The 22137-nt window shown below is 38.4% G+C and overlaps 1 protein-coding gene across 3 annotated transcripts in view; it reads left to right on the plus strand.

Moving 5' to 3' along the window:
* wwp2 (WW domain containing E3 ubiquitin protein ligase 2) overlaps nt 1-11614 on the plus strand; it is a 63454-nt gene extending 51840 nt beyond the window's left edge. For all 3 annotated transcript variants that reach the window (XM_044356112.1, XM_044356114.1, XM_044356115.1), the window contains 9 exons: nt 803-891; nt 4050-4209; nt 6885-7018; nt 7414-7554; nt 7673-7793; nt 9316-9420; nt 9604-9700; nt 9944-10016; nt 10721-11614. In XM_044356112.1, the coding sequence (XP_044212047.1) occupies nt 803-891; nt 4050-4209; nt 6885-7018; nt 7414-7554; nt 7673-7793; nt 9316-9420; nt 9604-9700; nt 9944-10016; nt 10721-10820 (1020 nt within the window). In that variant the 3' untranslated portion in view covers nt 10821-11614. The remainder of the gene's footprint in view (nt 1-802; nt 892-4049; nt 4210-6884; nt 7019-7413; nt 7555-7672; nt 7794-9315; nt 9421-9603; nt 9701-9943; nt 10017-10720) is intronic.
* The last annotated feature ends 10523 nt before the right edge of the window (nt 11615-22137 follow it).

A 22137-nucleotide genomic window follows, 5' to 3' on the forward strand; every position in this document is an offset into this window, starting at 1 on the left:
ACAACAGGCAGTGCTACAGGAAGTAGCCACTCAGCTAGCACTTAGCATAGGGGCAAGAGCGTACGTATGTAGTAGTGATAACGGGTAAACGTCATCAAGTAAGATTGTCCCTGAGGTGTATTCAAGATACGGAGGCCATTAATGCTTTGAAAAGAAAACAAGGAAAAGCTGGCAATGACAGAAATAAAAATATTGATGGTAAATGACAGTATGAAATACTAAAGTCTTAAGTTTTACTTATAAAGTGAAAATTACGCAATACCAAACTTTTGACATTTTTTAAACACAAAACTTTATGTAACAAAAAAATAGTACTCAAATAATAATAATAATACATTTAATTTGTATTTATTCACAGTGAATCTTAAAGTGCTACACTCTACAGCATTAAAAACATACAACACACAACATAAAGAAAATAACAAGAGTTAGAGTGAATAGAAAGGCTTTTAAGCCTGTTTAAAAGAGTCTAGGGTCTGCTGAAAGAAGAATTTGAAAATGTAAATGACAGTTGTCTGTGCATAAAACCAATGATCTGATCTAACAATGGGATAGCCATCAGTACTGGAAAAAAATTGTTTAAATCGAAAATCGAATCTTGACCTTAAAATCAAAAGTCAAATTTGGATTTGGAGAATCGTGACACCCCTAATGAATACATATCACAGTATTAATTTCACTCTAACGAAGCACACAATAAAAAAAAATGACTGGTTAAATCTTGACTCCCTTATGCAGTCAGAAATATTAAGCAAGTTAAAAATAAATGTTTATTAAACTTGATCGTGATTTCTGTCATCAGATCATGAATGTGAAGCCATACGACCTTCGCCGGAGACTCTACATCATCATGAGAGGAGAGGAAGGGCTGGACTACGGCGGCATCGCCAGGTGAGAGCAGCGGTGAAACAAACGCACCCGTCGTCTTCTCCTCATATTCTGTTATTATGTGTGGGCTATTACAAGGATTTTCTGTTACTGCTGTCTAACACGTTGTTGTTTTTTTTAACATTTATTTTTTAATGTTGGTGGTGGTGTTTTTCCTGTTCCTGTCAGTTCTCAATCACCTGCTTCCTCCTCCTCTGGTAATGGCTTTTAACGCAGGATTGAAACAAAATTTAAAAAGATTTTAAAGAAGTAGCATGTCTGGAGGATTACAGGGTTCTTGACTTGCTGGCATTCACCTTCTCATTCTCAGAAAATGTTATTTATTTATTTATTTGTCCAGGGAGATATTGATTGTGTATGTGAGGGTAAATTCTCACTGGTTACCAGCAGAAGTCACACCATAAATTACTTAATGCCTCCTTTAATTTTTTTCTTCCCGAGACCTTCGTCCCCTTTGTTTCTCACCTGACTCCTCCATACAACACCTCACAACATCTCTGTCCTCCCTCCCCACCAATCATCCACCCACCACATGTATCCATCCTGCCCCCTGCGTCTGCTGTGTTCCAGGTCTTCCTCTCTCTCTATATGTTGTTATTTTTCTGTTGGCAGTGTTTCATCTTTTCTGTTTGGTTTTGCATTGTGTCTCTGTCTCCGGTGTCACGTCAGTGGTTTTACCCTATGGTAGGTGACATCATGCTGTTCTACCACAGGGTAGAACCACGGACGGGATGTTGGGAGGTGTCTGCGTCCGTCCGTCCGTCAGTTCATACCCCTCCTCCTCCTCCTCCTCCCATATACCCCGAGAAGGAGGGAACGGGCCTTGGGGAGCGCTTGGTTCTGGTGCTGCAGCTGGTGGTGGTGCTGCTGCTTGTTGGCCCTCATTCTCTCTAACATGCATTTCACTGTTTGTGTCTTTAATTTTAATTCTACCCTGTTGTATTTATCCTAAATGTTATATGTTTGTCTTCATGTAATTTATGTTTCAAATTTGGGTTGTAGGTTGTGTGCAAATGTGTTAATCTACTATATGTTCAAACTTATACCACCATCCAGAGTAGGATAATAAAAATGAAAGCTGCTCTACAGAAGTATACAAACAAGCTAAATTAAGATAAGAGTGTCATACTCTTATTAAAGAAATAGTTCTATGTTGTAGGAAATACACTTATTTGCTTTCTTGCCGAGAGTTAAGGCAGGGTTTTTCTTGTTTAACGTGCTGTCCGAGCACTTTGAAAGACATAAACATTAATATATTTTTTCTGACTGGCCACATTCCAAGGTGGATTGAAAAGCTAGCAGTCATAGGGAGAGGGAGAAACGATAGTCGTTTAATATTTAAATATGGCGATAATGGTGCATATTTTCAGACAGTTTGTCCTGGAAGGAATTCATAGTGATGCATTCAGTTGTTCACATTAAAAGTGCATAAATAGTTGTGTAACAAATGGGGAAAACAAGTTCAAGCCCTGCCTAATTTCTCACCTCTGTACAGCTGGCTGGTCACTGTGTGAAGTGGGTGTGAATGTCGGATTGTCAGTTTCGGAAAGTTACAGAAATTGTCGGACACAGTCCCCCCAGAAATGAGTCAGGAGAAGAAGGTCTCAGAGTCTTTACGACATCAGAACTAACGAGCAGCTCTGATGTATACTGCTGCCTTTAGATTCAGAAGGTCGACACCACTCTTATGTCTGACTGTTAAATATAAAGCTTGAGCCAGCAGACGATTAGCAAGTGCTAACAGTTAGCCTGAGTCTGGCCAAAGTATAAAGAAATCTGCCTACCAGTATCTCTAAAGTTCACTAATTAAACTACCTTGTTTGTTTAATCTGTGTAAAACTGACATGTAAAAAGGACAATTTGGGGTTTTATGGAGGGTTATGTGCTGGAGCTATTTCTTGGCCAAGTGCTCTGACTTCAGGCCAGACACAGGCCAGACATGAGAGTAGTACCAAACTTCTCATAAATGTCTCGCCAAGAAAGTGAATCATTTTCACATATTTCCCAAAGTGTTGAGCTGTTCCTTTAAGGAGAAGCTGTAGAATGACTCACTCTATTTGCCCAAAAATTCAGGATTAATTAATTCAGATTTATGTATATAATTCAGGATTTGGAAATCATAATTGTATTTGAAATAGCATCGAAATGTTTTGTATTAAATCAGACAGAATGAAAATGAATAAAAATCTAATCAAGATTCATTTTAACTAGTTACAGTTTAGAGTAAACATCCTCTGCCCAAACTATTTGATGACATTTAAGACTTCGTGATGTCCTTTCAAAACATATAATTAGATAAACAGCACATGAAGGAAAAGTATCAAATATCTCATAAAGTAGGCCTAATGGTAACATTGAAAACCTTCTTGCAGTGGTAACAAATATGAAGGAATGCATAAAACTAACAAAGCATGTTGGAGCTGTTCTCAAAGTTAAAGACTTAAGTCCTCCTCGGAATTACAGATCATCTTAAAATCCTTAAAGTCAAACCAGTGTGGGTGTAGGTGAAGCACCAGTCTGAACCTCATATCTGTGAATAGAAAAACTCTGATTCCACAGCTTTTATCAAAACCTTGAAACATTGAGGTTTGTTGTTCAGTTTGATGAATCTTGTCTGAGCTGAACCTGCCAGTCAGAAGACAACTTTACTATCTCAGCTGAAATATTCAAGTACATTATTGATCTTTAATGAGGAAGGATTATTGTGTTTTATTGTCAGTTTTTTTTCTTTCTATATACTGTGTTGTAGCTGATCATGATCTGTCCTTCATGGCTTAATTGTACTTTGAGTGTTGTTTCGTCTTTGCCATAAGATGTCTTGTTTTCTCCATCATGTAAATGGTGTCATTGTCATTTGGTTTTATTTGTTCTTGTTGCTATACGGCAGAGTCTGTGTTTTTGTTTTTTGAGCCCACAAACCACGTCTTGATGTCAATGAAACTAACACTCCCACCACCTCTTAAACACTAATAATTGTCGTTAACATGTTTATTTGCAGAATCATCCAGCATTCTGCCATGTTTGACATATGGAAACAATACTGACATGTAGTGTGTTGAAGTATAGGCATCAGTTCCTCCCTGCTGTCATCTCTCAGTCTCTGTGGACTTCTTTAGATCTTCCTCTCCTGCATTAACGTCTCGTGTCTCGTTACTCTGCAGGGAGTGGTTCTTCCTGCTGTCCCACGAGGTCCTGAACCCCATGTACTGTCTGTTTGAATACGCCGGCAAGAACAACTACTGTCTGCAGATCAACCCAGCCTCCTCCATCAACCCTGACCACCTCACGTACTTCCGCTTCATCGGACGCTTCATCGCCATGGTGAGTTGTATTTAAATCAGACTTTGATTTGTTGACATTGGAAAACTGAACTGCAGGTGATGTTATGCTGCTGTTTTGGGGGTTTTTTGTTTTTCTCAAACAGAAAATGCTGCCACAAACACATTTTTACTGACATTGAAAAGCAATTTGTAGAAATGAGCTTTCTAACCAGCCTTAACCTGCCATCAGCAAACAGAAACAAGTATATAACTCTCAATCATGACTTTTTTTCAACCTAGTCTCGTTTCATTTTCATTTGGTGACGTTCTAAGATTTTATCAGCCTACACAGCACCAAACTCCATGTTTTTATTTGATATTCAGTCAAGAGGACTCCTCTTAAACTTACGTTTTACACTATTGGCTTTATTTACATGCACAGAAATATTTAAAGCATGAAGCAATAAAAGCTGCAATGAAAATTACCATGAGTAAGTGTTGAATACTCTACTCCCATATTAGTTACAGTACTTTAAAGCTAGTTTGTGTGTGCAAACCTACCACAGTGTGAGTTTTTCACAGAATTCACAGCATTTTGCAAACAGTAATCAAACATGTTGAGTTCAGCAGTGCTTCACTTTGTCTCGTCATTGTTTCATCATTTCATGAACATTCTCTCTGTGCTTCAAACTGTGCTAATGTTCATTTAACATTACAGAATTGTAGAGCCGCAACTAATGATTATTCTTTCAATTTCGATTAAACGTTTGATCAATAAAATATCAGTAAAATTCCCATCACAAACTCATCTGGTTCCAAAGTGACATCTTCAAATGTCTTGTCTTGTCCACCAACACTCCAAAACCTGTAGATATTCATTTAAAATGAAGTAAAACCGAAAAGCAGCAAATCCTCACATTTTAGAAGCAAGGACTCAAGAATGTTTTTGCATTTTTGCTTGAAAAATGACTCAAAAAAAAGACTCTTATCAAAATAGTTGCTGAGTGATTTTCAGTCAGTTGACTCATTGTGCCAGCTCTACAGAGTGCTTAGATTTTAGTAGATATTCTATTATGTTGAAGCTACTGTAAAAGAGTTAGCCACAAGTATGAACCATGAAACCAGTAAGTTCAGGTTTGAGGTTGAATATTTTAGGGAAGCTGACAGTGAGCAGGAGGCATCTTCAGACATCCAACTGACTGAACTCCAGAGCACGAATATGAGACAGGAATATGAGCAGTGCAGTTACCATAACAACCACTTCACAGTCTCATCACTATGTGCAATTCCATGCAGCTGTTGTAAAACAGTCCAAATCCTGTATTAAAACTAAATCCAGAGAATATTCTCGTAAATAATCAGCCCAGACAGAATCACTGCGTCCATGAGCTGCCTTTTTCCTCTCTTTCACGTTCATCTTGTATATCCTATAATACTCTATTTACAAATCTGAATACAAAATCTACATTTTCTAAGACTTTTTTTTTTTGTGGGGAAAACTAGTACAGTCCAATAGTTCCTAACTCTCAGTATCTACAGTGAATTCTTGATGAACAGTATGTTCTATAATGTCTCTCTTTCTGTGGGATCAACTCCAGAAAGCTGTAGGTCCCAAAAACCCACACCCTCCACCCCTCCTTCCGTCTGCCACCCCACCCCTCACCCGCACCATGACCTCACTGCCGCACCCAGCCCACACCCGCCAGCAGCTGCCTATATTTAGTCCGAAAATGCACTTTGCTGACTTGCCTTATAAAGATGCTTGCCTCTAGCAACTTCAAACTACCGAACCCTCCCCTGTCTCCTTTCTCTTTCTCATTTCCTTACCTTTCTTACTTTCCGTCTTTGCCCCTCGCTTTCCGCTGACACCCTCTCCCGAGTCTATAAATCTCCCTGTCTGTCCCTGTGTCTCGCTGGCTGTGAGACAGACACATATGGTCAGTCAGGATGCAGTAGGACAGAACAGACTGTGACTGAGTCAGTTTGTGGGTGTCTGTGTTGTTCTTGGCTCATCGCAGCTCTGAGCCCTCTGTGGGTTTTTTAACATTAAACAGCTCCGTCTGGCTGTATCGACACACTCTACCTCTCAGCGAACACACACACACACACACACGGGGTGAAGATTATGACTTGGTTTGCAGCCGTATGTGTTGAGTGCACGCATTTATCTTTGTCTCATATGTTAATCTAATCCGAGTGACCCTCTTTTAAATAATCATAAAAGACAAAGTGTAAATCTTTAGACCTATATTTTGGAGTCAAATGTAAACGGCAGCTACGGTCGTCACGTCGCCCCGCTGCAGTTGTGGAGTTTTTGCTGGTAAACTGCGCAGGGTTTTATCAGGCTGCCATGATTCCAGAAATAAAAGCTCCATTCATGTTTCCTGTAAAGGTGACTGGCTGTCGAAGCATTTCTAACACTTAAACGGGCACGAAACAATCCCCAGTGAATCATTAGTACAAAGTGAGCAACTGAGATGAAAATATTTGTAATTTGTCAAATACTAACTGGAACCATATGGCCATAAAATAACTCTAATACCATAAAATTACAGCAGGGAGAAAATGATCCTCCCACTACTCCACTCCTGTTGGATCCAGCGAGTCAAACCTGCCGGATCATCACATTTATTGAATTGACACTGCATTTCTATATGTGTATTTGAGGAATACGAGCAGTGAACAGCAGGTGTTGTTCATAATTGTGGTTTATAATGTAACAAATCCTCCCTGCAGGCTTTGTACCACGGAAAGTTCATCGACACAGGCTTCACGCTACCGTTCTACAAGCGAATGCTGGACAAGAAGCCCACACTCAAAGACCTGGAGTCCATAGACCCCGAGTTCTATAACTCCATCATGTGGGTCAAGTAAGTAACGCAGGACGGCTTTGTAGCTCTCTGTATTTTACAACGATAGAAAGTGGAGTCTGGTTGCCATTTCTTGTTCATCTTTTCTTGTTTTTACTAATGAGAGGAAACCAGGTCTTTTGGTCATAATTACATACTTACTGATTATTAATTACTAGCATAAAAAGGGAAAAATGGTTTGAAATTCAATCTTTCCAGAATATATTTTCACTGAACTTAGCAAACAGTCCAACAGTTAGTTCAGCATGTCTGTGAAGTTTTGAGGTTACATTTCTGAAGGGTTTAGATCAGTTACAGCCCTCAGAAACCTGAATATTTTAGTGGTTAGTTTGTGAGAACGAGCATATGTCAATGTTGCCACAATAATATGTGTGTGTGTGTGTGTGTGTCCCCAGAGAGAACAACCTGGAGGAGTGTGGCGTGGAGCTGTATTTTGCACAGGACATGGAGATCCTCGGGAAGGTTTCCACTCACCAGCTTAAGGATGACGGAGAGAACGAGCTGGTCACTGAGGAGAACAAGGAGGAGTACATCAGGTAAGTTAACATCAGCGGTGATAGCCGAACAGAGAGAATGAAACTTGCAAACTTAATCAACAACGCGTGAACGATGGAGACGAAACCATGAAAACAAATCACTCTTTCTCCCTCTCAGCCTGCTGACAGACTGGAGGTTCACCCGCGGGGTGGAGGAGCAGACCAAAGCCTTCCTGGACGGCTTCAACGAGGTGGTTCCTCTGGAGTGGCTTCGCTACTTTGACGAGAAGGAGCTGGAGGTGAGCGAGAGCTGATGAAGTTAAGGCTGTAAAATACATGAATGTTTCCTGAGTTTTGTTTTATTCCCATGTAATGACTTTGCACTGAATTTCCCCTCACATTTAACACGCAACAGTGAGAGTTAATGGGCTTCATTTCCAGTGTTTTTTTCCATCATACTGGCAGAAATATCATACTTTATTTAATGAGAAAGAATCCTTTTTAGTCAGCTTTGTTTCCTTATTTTACTGGTTAAAATCACATCCAGATGGCATAAAATATCTTATGCTTCTAGATTAGAAAATAAACTTAATTTTTATAGAACATTTCATACAAAAAGATGCAGTACAAAGTGCCTCATGAAAGATGAAAAATACACATAAAAAGACAGATGCAGCAAAAGGGAACATTAAAGACACATTGGAAAGGATTTCTAAAATCAAGATCAAATCAACAGTAAATATTCAGTATATAATGAATAATGTGGCTGATGTCTTTGAAAAGTTGCACATCTTCAAATCTCCATGGAGACTGATCCACAGTCTGTGGTCACATGAAGAATCTCTAATCTTCAAGTGAGGAACAAGTCATGTGACAGAGTCATTGGAGCACAGGGATTTGTTAGGACTAGAATCACTGAGGAGGTCAGAAACAAAGTCAATACTAATTTATATCTGTACCTGTTTATTTTTTGTCAGTGTAGCTACTGTAGGACAAACATAAAGAGCCAAAGGTTTGCAGAATTTGAACTTTGGAAAAATCTGCTCTTGGAGAGGAAGAGTTGAAAGCAATCTGTGTTGAGACCCAGCTGTGGTTTAGTTTGTAAGATGGTTTTCGTCCTGATTGATGAACATTTTGCTCTTTTCTCTTTGAGTCTTTCTGCAGCTGAGCTTTCATCCAAATAAATCTTAAATCTTAAATTTCCCAGAGGAAGCTCAGCGTTAGAGAGGCAGTGAATTCAATCAGTCTGGAATAGTGATGGGACCATTGTGTTGACACTGTCCTCTGCCTACTGATGAGTCACACCAGTGACTGTACTGTATATAAATATGGATGACACGTCTCCACTTCCTGCTGCTATGAGACAGCGTAGCCAAAATATCTCGTTTCCCGGAGCTGCCATCTAGCTTGTGTGACGTCATTTGCAGCCAGACTCTACGCCGTAGAGTCGGGCAGCGGGATGACGGTCAGCCGTCCTGCTGCCTGACTGAGGTTTGAGAGCGGCTGTAAAAACAACTTATGATAAGATAAAATAACAGAAACCATCTTTGGGAAAAATGTATTTGACATCAACTTTGATTGATTTTAGTTTAGTGGCTCATGCCCAGTCAGCTAACATAGAGGGGGTGGGACTTATGGCCTACACTGTAGACAGACACCAGGGGGCGATCAAGATGTTTTGGCTTCACTTTTGGAGAGCCGTCACGTCGTACATATTTATTCATTTTACAGTCAAAGAGTCACACAAACAAATGTAAAGAATGAAGGACACAGCTTCTGACCCGGATCTTAAATGTTGTTCTTGTGCTTTGCTCCTGTCAGCTGATGCTGTGTGGGATGCAGGAGATCGATTTGTCCGACTGGCAGAAGAACACCATCTACAGACACTACACCAAGAACAGCAAGCAGATCCACTGGTTCTGGCAGGTAAGAACACACTGTGGTTCAGTGAGCACAGGGCATGATGGGAAGTTACAGTACAGAAGCCACACACACACACACACACACACACACACACACACACACACACATGCTGAGATAGTGTGTGTGTTTACGTGTGCACTGCATGCTGTGAGTGTGTTCAGTGTATGACATGTTGTGTTGCTGCAGGTGGTGAAGGAGATGGACAACGAGAAGAGAATCCGTCTTCTTCAGTTCGTAACAGGAACCTGTCGGCTGCCTGTCGGCGGCTTTGCTGAGCTCATCGGTACACAACTCAACATCCTTCATTAATAAGTGTCTCTGTGATTTAGGGCATCCAATAATATAAAATATGTAATCAATTAATTTGGGCGGTCAGTTTGAAATCATTTTTTCAAGTTTAAACCTGCAAGACGTCCAATTTCAGGTCTAATCTGTACATATTTAAGGCTGTTATTTAAATATGAAAACCTGCTTTTAAGGCTAATATGCAGAAACATTCAAGCTATTATTTTTTGAACCCCTCCAGGAAGTAACGGTCCCCAGAAATTCTGCATAGACAAGGTGGGGAAGGAGACTTGGCTTCCAAGAAGCCACACATGGTAAGATACTACCTCATGTTATCATGGGAAACATTTGTTTGCATCATACACAGTTTTTCTACTGTGGCATAACTGAATGTATTCATGTGAAAGCGGGTCTGTTTACTTTATGTAGCTTCATGAAATATAGAGGCATCAAACTTACTTATATATTTTGTTGACACTGCTGAAATCCAAAAACTTCACAGAACTCCTGAAAGGTTTTGCCAGATTTATTGATGTCGGGGTGAAAATGTCTGAATGCCTGATTCAGAAAAAGATGTGAACCACCATATACTTGGATCATCATACTTGGAATACATAGAATTTGATCAGAATGTTTCATTAATATGAAGCATGTAGGGCATAAGTAGCATGTTATAATTCAAACATACACTCAAAAGTTTGATATGGATGAAATCATCATTTGAGACAGAATCAAACATCATTTCAAACATTTGAAAGGTGGACGACACAAGCTGGATCATATCTGCTAACATCAAACCATTACTGTATATTGTCTAGTACAATACTGCAGACACTACTGCTCTTAGTCAACACTGTTGCCAGTAAATTTGTAAATTCACCTCCAGCGTGTTTAAACTGCCAGCAGCAGGGTCACACAAATTGTGGTTCTAACATCTGACAGGCCCGTGTTTTTTTTTCCACTCTGAATCTGAAGAGAAATAACTGAAAGTGACGTTGCGTTTGCTTCCTGCCTGCAGCTTCAATCGTCTGGATCTGCCGCCCTACAGAAGCTTGGAGCAGCTCCGAGAGAAACTCATGTTCGCCATCGAAGAGACGGAGGGATTCGGACAGGAGTGACGCGGGAAACAAGACAGCTAAAAGAGAACAGATAATTCAGTGGGATAGTTTTTGTTATTATTATTGATTTGCATTTGTTAATCACAGGGCTAATAAATCACCTGTCATCTAGCCCCTCACCTGGGGGAGGATCATGTTTGTGAACTGAATCACAGGATAAAGTCAGAGCTGGCAGATGGAGACACGAGAACACAGGAAGAGTGTGTATGCTTGCTTGTCTGTCAGTTTGTGTGTGTGTGTGCTCACGTCAACGCCATTGTGTATATGCATATAAATAGTGTGTATGTTTATGTGGGTTGGACAGGATGGTACATAGAGAGAATTATATGACTAGAGTCTCACTCCCCCCCCCCGCCCCCCCCAACCCAAAACACCACCACACACACACACACACACACACAAACACCTCTACGCACATCTTAGCAATGCACCAAAACCAGACAACAAGATAGTTTTAATATCAGCAGCGACTCACAAATGCAGTATAACATATCTACCAGAGAGAAATACATTTTTTAACATTTTAAAGTGACGAGAGAGAGAGAGAGACGGGAGAGTGAGAGAAAGAGAGGGAGTGTGTGAGAGGAACTGAGTGTGTGTGTGTGTGTGTGTGTGTGTGTGTGTGTGTGTGTGTGTGTGTACGAGAGACAGAGCTGTTATCATGAACTAGTGCGCCTCTGTTACAGAGGCTAGGGAGATGAGATGTGATTTTATTTTTTATTTTTCTGTTAATTGTGAAATTCGGCTTTTTTTCTCCTGTACATAGGTGAAATAAATGAGATTTGAAACTTGAACAGTTGTTGAGTTTTTTTTAGAGAGCAGGTGTTGAAAGCACAAACAGGGTTTGCATACAGTACCAGTCAAAAGTTTGGACACACCTACTAATCCAAGGGTTTTTCTTTTATTTTAACTATTTTCTACATTATAGAACAATACTGAAGACATCAAAACTATGAAATAACACACGTGGAATTATGTAGTAAACAAAAAGTGTTAAACAAACCAAAATATCTTTAATATTTTAGGTTCCTCAAAGTAGCCACTGATTCACCACAAACCATTTCACTCCTTAGCATTTCTGCTGGTGCACCCTGAAGACAGAACCCAGTTAACCCAGTTTACCAAACCACAGCATTAAATCAATCAGTAATAATAATCCAGTAATCTAGACTGGTGAGTAAAGGTTAGTATTTTACTTTTGAAACTTTAAAGTACAGTTTGCAGATAATACTTCTGTATTTTTACCTGAACAACTGAATGTTTTGAAATTGAGTATTTTTACATTGAGGTATTATATATTTTTATTTTAAAGGAGAATTCCAACAATTTTCCACATCATTGTGTTTCCAGGTGTTGGGAGATGTTTGAAATCTGATTAAATGGCTCAAGTGATGTCACTTGAGTTAGTGACAGGTGGGACTGAAGAATACAAGTTTGAAATATGACATCTCACCATGATATGAAGCACTGTGCAAAAGTTTTAGCCACTTTAGATGTTTAGATTCTTATACATAATGCAATACCAGCAGAAAGGCATCTGATTGGTCCCAAATTTATTCTGTAGCATGACAACAAGCTCAAACATCCAGTCAGAGTCATAAAGAACTATCTTCAACAACAAGAAGAACAAGGAGTCCTGCAACAGATGGTTTCGCTCCCACAGAGCCCTGATCTCAACATCACTGAGTCAGTCTGGGATCACATGAAGAGACAGAAGCAGCTGAGACGCAGAAGAACTGTGGCAACTTCTCCAAGATGCAGGAACAACCGACCTGCCGAGTACCTGAAAAACTATGCGAGTGTACTGAGAAGAACTGCTGCTGTTTTAAAGGCAATGCTGCTCACATCAGATACTGATTTCATATGGGGTTCTTCTGTTTACTGCACTTTGTATGAAGTTAATAAATAAATAAAAACTATTCATGGCATCATCTTTGAAAGCATCCTCACTTTACTTTAGTGCCTAAAACTTTTGCACAAATGTAGAGGTGCAGTTACATTTGGCTTCTCTGTGTGTAGAATAAATTAATACAATGTTATAATATTTATGCTTTTTTCATTTTCATTTATTTGTGAAGCCCAATATCACACACAGTTTCAGAGAGATTTAAACAGGCCACATCAGTAAGTCTGAATGACTGAATGTGTCTTTTTCATCTAAGCGTTGAGCCACAGCTGCACTCTGTGTTTCATCACTGCTGACCTGCGGCGAGAGCAGGGACAGTCTCCGCCTGTCGTCCTGTACAGCTGACGTAATGAGCTCTGACAGACTTGTCACCTGGATCCTCTCACCAGCTCCAACATCACTTCCTCCATTCTGACCAATCAGGACCAAGGAGAAAAAGGAAGTGGACTAACCTTGGTGGAGGAGTTTGTAATACGGTGCAGTCCAGATGTGGCTGGGGACGGACACCCAGCTGTAGGAGATGATAGTGGAGTTGGAGTCCATCACCACACCTGCACTGATGGAGTTTACTTTAGATTCTGCCACTTCATTTTTAAATTCTGATGATTAAATGATTCAACTCTATTTTTAAGTATTTTTCATTGAAAAAAAAAACAGATGTGAGCATCCTGATTTGATATCAGTCCAACATTATTTGAGGTTAACTCCATCAGTCCATATGAATCTCGACTCTGGCTCAGGATCAAAGTCATGTTCTTTGTGACATTTTTTTTTTTTTTTAATGTACAATATAGTTGAAAACTGAAATGTGTTTGTTTGATTGAAAGAATCTGAATTTACTCAGGACTCAAATCTAGTTCAGAGTTTAGTTTCTAGTTTAGATTTACAGACCAGACTGTGAGGAAGACCATGAAAGGCAAAAAGCTCCAAACAGCTGGTTTGAATAGAGGCTTTAAGTTTGAAACCAATAAGAAACATGTAATATGGATGAGTAGAACATTTTTAATTCTTAAAGATACCTTTAAATCATGTCACAAATGATCCACAGACATTTTCATTCAAACTCCTCATATGGTAGCACATTCATATAGAAATCCCACATCCCTATAAAAAAACATAATAAATACATAATAAAACCATTTATATAATTTACATAATAGCCCCAAATGTCACTATTTGCAAACAAAGTTGCAATTTCACCTATAATTTTCTTAAAGTTCACAACATCGTCAACATTTGCTCCTGAATCAGTGTTAACTTGCAGGTTATATAAGAAGAACACAAGAGCTTAAAAGTTTGACTTTTGTACAGTTCATGAATGAATGGACAGTGTTTACATCTGTGTCTGCTGCAGCACATAATCAGCATGGACAATAAATATCTGAAACACAAAATGATGAAGGACTTGAGGATTGTTGACAAATGTTACACCATGGCTGTGAGACCTTCAAACCAACACTGGTTTTGCTCTATAATCTGCTCAGTCACACAGGTAAGAAATGATGAAAAAGAAACGATTGTGAATGCAGACAGAGCTGTGCCAGGACCAGCAGGATTTTCCAGACATCGGCAGATTTTACGGTCTGGCCAGCAGGATTGTGATCATTGAAGATACAGATGTGCAACTAGCAGCTGCAGGGACAACAGTGGTGTCACATATTACAGTCTCTGAACACAACTGAGCAAAGCAGCGACTGAAGTCTCAGCAGTGTGAGGATGTGAACAGTAGATCCAGTGTGTGAATGTATGTTTATGTTATGTAAAGTTTTCTGATTCAGTTTCTTGAAAAAATGGAAGTTTAAACAAATCTTTTATCTATTAAATGTGACAAAGCGATAATGATGTTTATTGTTTTTCAGAATTGTACTATGACCAAATCAAGAAATGTCATTTTTCCATCTTACAGGTATATACTTGAAATTGATAATAAAAAGTATAACCTTAAATCTATAACACAATAAGATGGCAACAAACTATATTATTAATAGTGTGAATATCACATTTGTATTCTGCAGTTTAATGCAATGAATGATTTTCTAATGTTGAGAATACACACAGAGCGATGTGCCGACAGGTGGAAGCTTCAATACAAGTCAATCAAAAGGCTCACAATTCTTTTACTAATTACACCTGTGTCTTTTACAAAATATTGTATTTTGTATTAAAAAAAAATTAAAAAGATGATTGATGTTTGTATCTTTTATATTTTGTATTCTAATTTCTATTTATTTCATAGGGTCACATGACTGATTAATGGATTGTGTAGATACCAAAACAATCTCATATACCACCCATAGCCATATATGTTTAGAATAAAGCATGGTATATTACATAAATATGGACTTAATTTTATTAAATCATTTCTGAAATATTTTAATTAGTTTTTGTTTTGCTAAAAATATTTTTTTTTACTTCCAGTTCTGCACAATATTTGTGAAAGACTTTGAGACAAACATGGTGGATATGAAGGAAAACTTCATGGTGAGAAGATCAAAGAAGCAAATCAAAGAAATTCTGCGATTGAAAATGTTTCCAGGAAAATCCCGATCAGACCTTATTCGGGATACCAGTGCATACAAATACATTTTATATTGTTTTCACAACTTAACACTCTAAATGTTCTAAGCAGGTAATAAATATTTTAGGAATACAACAGCATCTCCTCACAGACTTTTCTATCAGCTTTACAGGATGGGAACTGAAAACATACAGTATACATTCAACATTTAAACACCCACAAACAGGGTAAATTACTAAAACAAAACGTGTCATGCTTCACAAAATATGTCATATGATCAGCTTGCAGTAAAGTCTACACTGGAAAAACCTCATGTGAGCTGTAAAAGATAACAGCAGAGCATCATAGAAACACTCACTGTAAAAATCTAACACCCTGTTTCTACATCCAACATCATCTTTAAGATTTACTGTATTGGGACTGAGAGGGTTGAGAGCTAAAACCTACAGGATTCATTACCTGAATTATTGTTGAATTTGACCATTGTTGTTTATATTGATTTTTAAAGATTATTTGTACTGTTCTTTTGTATTTCCCTTCTGACTGTGGAGTGTGTAAAATGCTTCTTTGATGTGCACCGATGACCACTGTGGATGGTACCAGCAGGTTTTCCTTCACTGCGGTCACCAGCTCTCTGACAGAGCAGACGCCTCCACAGCCGTGCAGAGTGTAAGCAGAGTACAGCAGGATCCACATGAACCTCTAACAGATGGAGACTGCACTGAGATCTGCATCTCTGACCAGTTTGGGCTCTGTCCAAAGAAGAAATGACAGCAGTTTGGAGCAAAACCAGTTTCCACTTTTGCGTAGGAGATGTGTCCAATGAGCACAAAGAGTCTCAGTGTTCTCATGATGGCCTTTACAGCAGCGGCTGCAGCCAAACAGCAGCACTTCGGTGTTTGCTAAATGGTGTGACAGATTTGACCAATAGAATCAATGTCTGCCAGTCAGCGTTTGACCTGCATGTTTGGAAGTGCACATCAAGGAGAGACGGGTCAAAATATGTTCTGGTGTTTGATGCTTTTCCAAAAGCTGCTTTACGTGTTCTGAAAAAGTCTCATGTTGATACAATTCAGTCATCAGACTGGAGGAGGAATATCTTCATTGTCCTAAATAAAAAATGTAGTAATAAACAAATCCAGGACACTCTTGTAGAGAGTAATATTCCCCCAAAGCAAATGTTGTGGTCTTTTATTTATGGTGACTTGAATTGGAAAAAGGTTGATGGAGAATATCAGAAAAACATTTTATTAACAATAAAATGAAAGAGGTGTAATTTCATATTCGACATAGAATATATCCTGTAAAGCTCGTCCTGAAAAGGTTTCAACTGAATATGAATTATTCTTGTGGTTCCTGTGGTCTAAACAAAGAAACAATTTTTCACTTATTTTTCTATTATACTTATACCAAAATATTTTGGATTGATATGCAAAACTTTCCATCTAGAAGAACAGTCACACTTTATAGCAATGATATTTTAATTTACAAAAATGTTTGTTTAGTCAACTGTTTATATTTTTTTTTGTCAAATTCCATACACATATAATGAAATGGACCAATAGAAAACTAAACTTTACCTTGTTTCAATTCATATTAACCTCTATTACAATTCTCTAGTCAAGCTGAAAAATAGAAAAGCAATATTTGAAACATATAAAATTACATATATATGTATATAATTAAATATATAATGTTAATTAATTCTGTGCTCCTTTTTTCCCTCCTAATGTGTATTATTTTCCTTTATTGAATGTACAAAGCTTCTTGTCCAATCCCTTTACCAAATTTTTTTTTGTATTTTTTTATGCCATAACAGAATTCTTTGTTTCCTCTTTTTGTTCTTTAAACTTATTTATGTTACTGTTGTCAGTAAAGTTGAGAAAAAAAAGTATGATAAAAAGGAAGAGAGAGAAAGAGAGAGAGAGAGAGAGATTCCTCACACTATATATTTTGTCTTTAAAAGCCCTATTCTTGCTTTTCTGACAATATCAGTTACAGTTGTAGTGCAGTCAGTGCAGTGAATCATTGGTCAACATTGTCAATTTAAGCTTCACTAGGTGCTTGTTCTGACATGTTTTCTCTCATGCGTTTTCATGACTTTTCTGCATTAGTTGCAGAATTTCTCCCCCAAAAGAGATGCAGGTAACCTGCTGTTGTCTTTAACTAAGGCCTTGGCCTCAGAGCCAGTATTACACTGAGCCTGTCTACTGCTCCACGTTAGTCTGGATGTATCCAATGTGGAATTTATGAGACTAACTTTAATTTTTATAATAAAAAATAAGCATTTAGTGTGCTTGATCCTAATTGAAAATGAAAACCCATTTTACAATTTCTTTCTCAATCTTATTGTCAAGATTTTCAATCTTGACATTAACTAGTTACACAACAGCAACAACACAAGTATTGATGTTGGTGTGAATGTCTTTAATTTTGCAGGTATTTGTTCATAAACCAAAGTTCTGGATGAGGGCGCTAGTGACAATTTATTCTGAGAGAGACATCTGTACCAAATTTTACCCGAATCCATCCAATAGCTGCTGAGATAAAGGGATGGACTGACCAACAGACAGAGCATGACTAAAAACATGCTAATGTCAGCAGGCTGCTAGAAAACTATCTAGAATGAGCACCTAAGTGTCAGTCTGTTGTCAAAAGAACTGTCTGTTAACTTAAGGGTTTGCCGGTAGATGTTATAAGAGGATATAATCAAAATAAATCAATAAAAAACACATACTTTTGTTGGCACTATTTCATCAGCTATTGCAGGCTGAGAGAGGTATATATGCCGACAATTTTCCACATCCAGAGGAAGAGGAGGGGTGGATGGAGGCATTAAACCAACAGTGGACTCTGCCACAGGAGACTGCTGTTCGTTTCCTGTTTCCAACCGCAAGTCGGGACAGTTTTTTAACAAGAGTGGGTCAAAACCCAGAGTATGGCTGGATCATGTATAAAATGTTTGAAGATATATGCTTAGATCTGTTTGTTTAAATGTATAATAAGATGGTAACTTCTTTAATAGTTTCATTAAATGAATGTAAATGACATGTTGTTCACTGCTGGAGAAAGTAGGATTGTTGAATATTAACAAGAAATCATGTTCTTTAAGTAAAATTTCCTCACCAAAATATATTTTAAGATCCAACTGAAAATCAGTCCAAAACATTGTCACATTTACACACTGAATAAACACAATGTTCTAGCATTTCCACCATACAATTAAAAAAAGAGCATTTGCCTTCTATGTTAGAAATATATGTGATAAGCAACATGATACGCATACTGTATAATGCCCATTGACAGTGCATTAATTACAGAACTATGCTCACTTTGAGAGACAGGAACACTATATTTCTCTATAAAATCTTCACATGAATACAGAAGCCCTTCACAGTTAAATAGCCAAAAATCATTTCTCCAAAAATAAAGATTTGTTTTCTGTATGTGATATTGACATAATTCAATAAAAAATATTTGTGAGAATAGTGCTTATATAGAAGGGACCAACACATAGGAGCTTGCCTATTAAAGTTGGAGTTTGATTGGAAGTTTACTGACAGCATAAGGGCACATTAGTAAAAAATTAAGACCACCTACTTAATATTCCACTTGTTATCTCGATCTTTTAGAAAAGCCTGTCTCAACAAGAGGTTAAATGTTTGGTGACATCAGGGGAGGAAAAGACATAAGAGGCTCTTGTTTTTGTATGATGGGCTGCTCAAGCGGCCCACATAGCAACCAGCCCTGGCTCCTGATGACCAGTCTGACTCTGCTCCGGGATGACGACGGATGTTGACCGGACAGTCATCTCAGGAGTCAGGCTGCTGGCAGCTGAGATGACCAGCTGGCCAGCAGCTCCTCACATCAAAACGTCAAAGCAATTTTCCAAATAGCAATATTTGGATAAACTGACTACATATTGGGAATCTAAATGGTTAATTTCTCACCTGAAAAAATATTAAAACTTAATAAAGTGACATATTAATAGTCCTACAGTGAAATTTACAACAGCTTTTGGCTCGGCTCACAATCTCCGCCACCGCTGCCATTTGGTGCGAAATGCATTCTGGGATACTTGGCTGTCCCAAATCAGCCAGCTTCAACTGACCAATGGTGTAACTTCATCACTCAGTCAGTCAGTGACTCAGTGATGGCAGACATTTGGGATTGCAGGGCTGCCCCCGCTTTTGTGGTCTAGTCAAAAACTGTGACTATGATCATTCTCTAACCTTAACCCCCTGGTAATTATTGTAGCCATGACAACAAAGGTTGCCTAACTTTAGGAAGTGGTAACTTTAACCCACACCACATGTTTTTCTAACATTACCAAATCATTTTAACTCATTTTAACTATGATCATTCCCCAAACCTAACCAAGTGTTGGACGGTCAATGTTAGGCTCAGTGAAGCCAGCTAACGAAAAGATATCCTGAATATGCTGAACTTGCTTGGTAGTACAGGCCCCACGGGCTTGTTTCAGGAAGCAGGTTCAAAAAACTCAGCTTAACCCTGAACTCTGAGTTGATGAACGCTGAAATGGGAAACTCAGAGTTTTCGGTTCAAGAACAGCTGATCCGAGTTCAGTTCAATCCACTCTGAGTATGTTCACTCTGAGTTAAGTGTGTGTGTGTGATGAATGAAAAAAAGCCATCATCAGTGGAGCTCCAATACTAAGTCACCATGGCAACAGGTAAATAAAAGGTAGAGACTCCATTTTAATTCAGTGGACGTAGAGATGTTAATGCATGCGTATGTGGACAGTGTACATTTATCCTGAGTCAGTGCGGGAAAAGGGTCAATAAGTTGACACAATAAAGTTTTATTCAGTGTCGTCCATTAATTCATCATTTACCAGACTTACATTTCCTTAATGATGATAAAGTGGAATCTGACTGTGTATCAGGCTGCAGCTACATTACATTTTAACCCTTTCATGCATGAATTATGATAACCTCAGTCAGGATTTTTTTTCCTAAGTGTTTTCATTCCCCTTTAGGCATGAAAAAAAATATTTGAACTTCATTTTTTTTTTAAATATGCATTTTTCATGGAGTTTTTCACATGTCCACTCAGGTGGACAGCATGCGTTTGAGTTTTCAACTTTAGGAATATGTATTTAACAAACCAATTAATAAAATTGTATATCATTTGAAAACTATAAAATAACATATATTTTCAAAGCAGTTAAACTAATGTTTTAACATATTTTAACATATTCTAATACTGTTCAATGCAATGCAAAACTATTGAACCTTGTTCCTAACTCCTCAGCCTCTTCCCTCTGTCTTACTGCATTTATTTGCACATGAGCTACAGATGACTTGAAATGCAGAAGATCCTTCTTTTCTAATCCAGACATTCTTTTGAGGTGCCAGGCATTCACTCAGCATCCTCAGCTCCCTCAGCATCTTCAGCATCCTTAGGATCCTCAACCCCCTCAGCCCCATCAACAATTTTAACAATTGTATTACTCTTTAGTTGTCACCTGATGTTACAATTTTATTTATTGATTTTATTTACCTGCAAAGGTCTACTACCATAGAAGGATTGACAAGATATTCCTGAGCTGCTGAGCGTTGCATTCAGTGATGCTGCTCAATCCTGCTCATTCAGAAATATTAACATAGTACCCGCAGGAAACTTCTGTGTTAGGGACAGCAAAAAGTCATATTCAACCAAGTGAAATGTCAACGATAGCCTGTAAAATACAACAGAATAAGAAGATGTAGAAACACTACAAATAATTTCCACATATTAAAAGTAGGCTAAGACTTAAAATACATGTAGGAATTATTATATATGACTTAAGTATAGAGTGCTTTGCTATTTAGTTGGATGATGAAGAAACCATTCTGAATATGTCACATAAAAAATCTTAAAAGTAATGCCAGACTGTTTCTGCTGCCGAAGCAAAGAATGGAAAAGTAGTTAATGACTGGTGAGGTCGATCTGACCCAAATGTTGCATTTATAATCCTGGGAGCCAATTAACAGTGTGTGGATTATTTTTCTAATAAAAGACAATCTTTCGTTTTTATTTTCTATTATCATAATCACACAGGTGTCTCATGTTATTCTGAGCTGCAGTGATGGAATCAGAGTGTAAAATCATCCACAATGTCAGCTGTCACTCCGGGATAAAATAAACTGCACAATTAAAATGAAGCTAAAATCATCATTATGTGTTTAGTGTCATAAATGATCTCTCTGTTTGTTAGAAGCTCTGTTTTAAAACCAGTGGAAATAGACAACTTGGAACAATAACAAGGTTTCCACTGACCTATAAAAATATATATTGCTCTTTTTTATTTGTCACTTTATTGTAACTCAGGACTTCTGTCCATGCCATGATCCTGTAGGAATGACGACTCTTTTTCCAGTGATCTGATTGGTCAGTGGCCGAAGTGTTGGCAGGTTGTGATCCAATCCTCTGAAGTTAACCTGCCCAGGTTAGCTGTTCAGCATAAGTTACAATGGTGATGTACCCCAGTAAGAAGTGAACCACTGTTGTAACCCTGAAAACCCAGAGTTAAACTACCTCACTAACCCCAAATCCTGCTTGGCCTCAAATGTCACTCCAAATCAAGTTACACTCGCAGCTGTGGAGGGCACTTCTAATGAAGGTGGAGGGTATAAATGGATAGCCAAATTATGGGACACCCTTGCCATTCTACTGGAACAAGGAAACAGCCATCACCACGGCAACAGATAGACATCATGCTTGCACGGCTGTTATGCTCTCTGAGTCTCTCATGTAGGCCATGTTGGTTCCTGGCATTCTGCGATAAATATTCTTGCAGAACTGTCGGATGTCCCTGCAGGTCCGTCAACAGCACGTCCAGATTGGCCTTCTCCTGAACTGCATGCAGGAATGCCCACAGACAGCCAACC

This window comes from Thunnus albacares, chromosome 7 (assembly GCF_914725855.1).
Source record: "Thunnus albacares chromosome 7, fThuAlb1.1, whole genome shotgun sequence".
Classification (NCBI taxonomy): Eukaryota; Metazoa; Chordata; class Actinopteri; order Scombriformes; family Scombridae; genus Thunnus; species Thunnus albacares.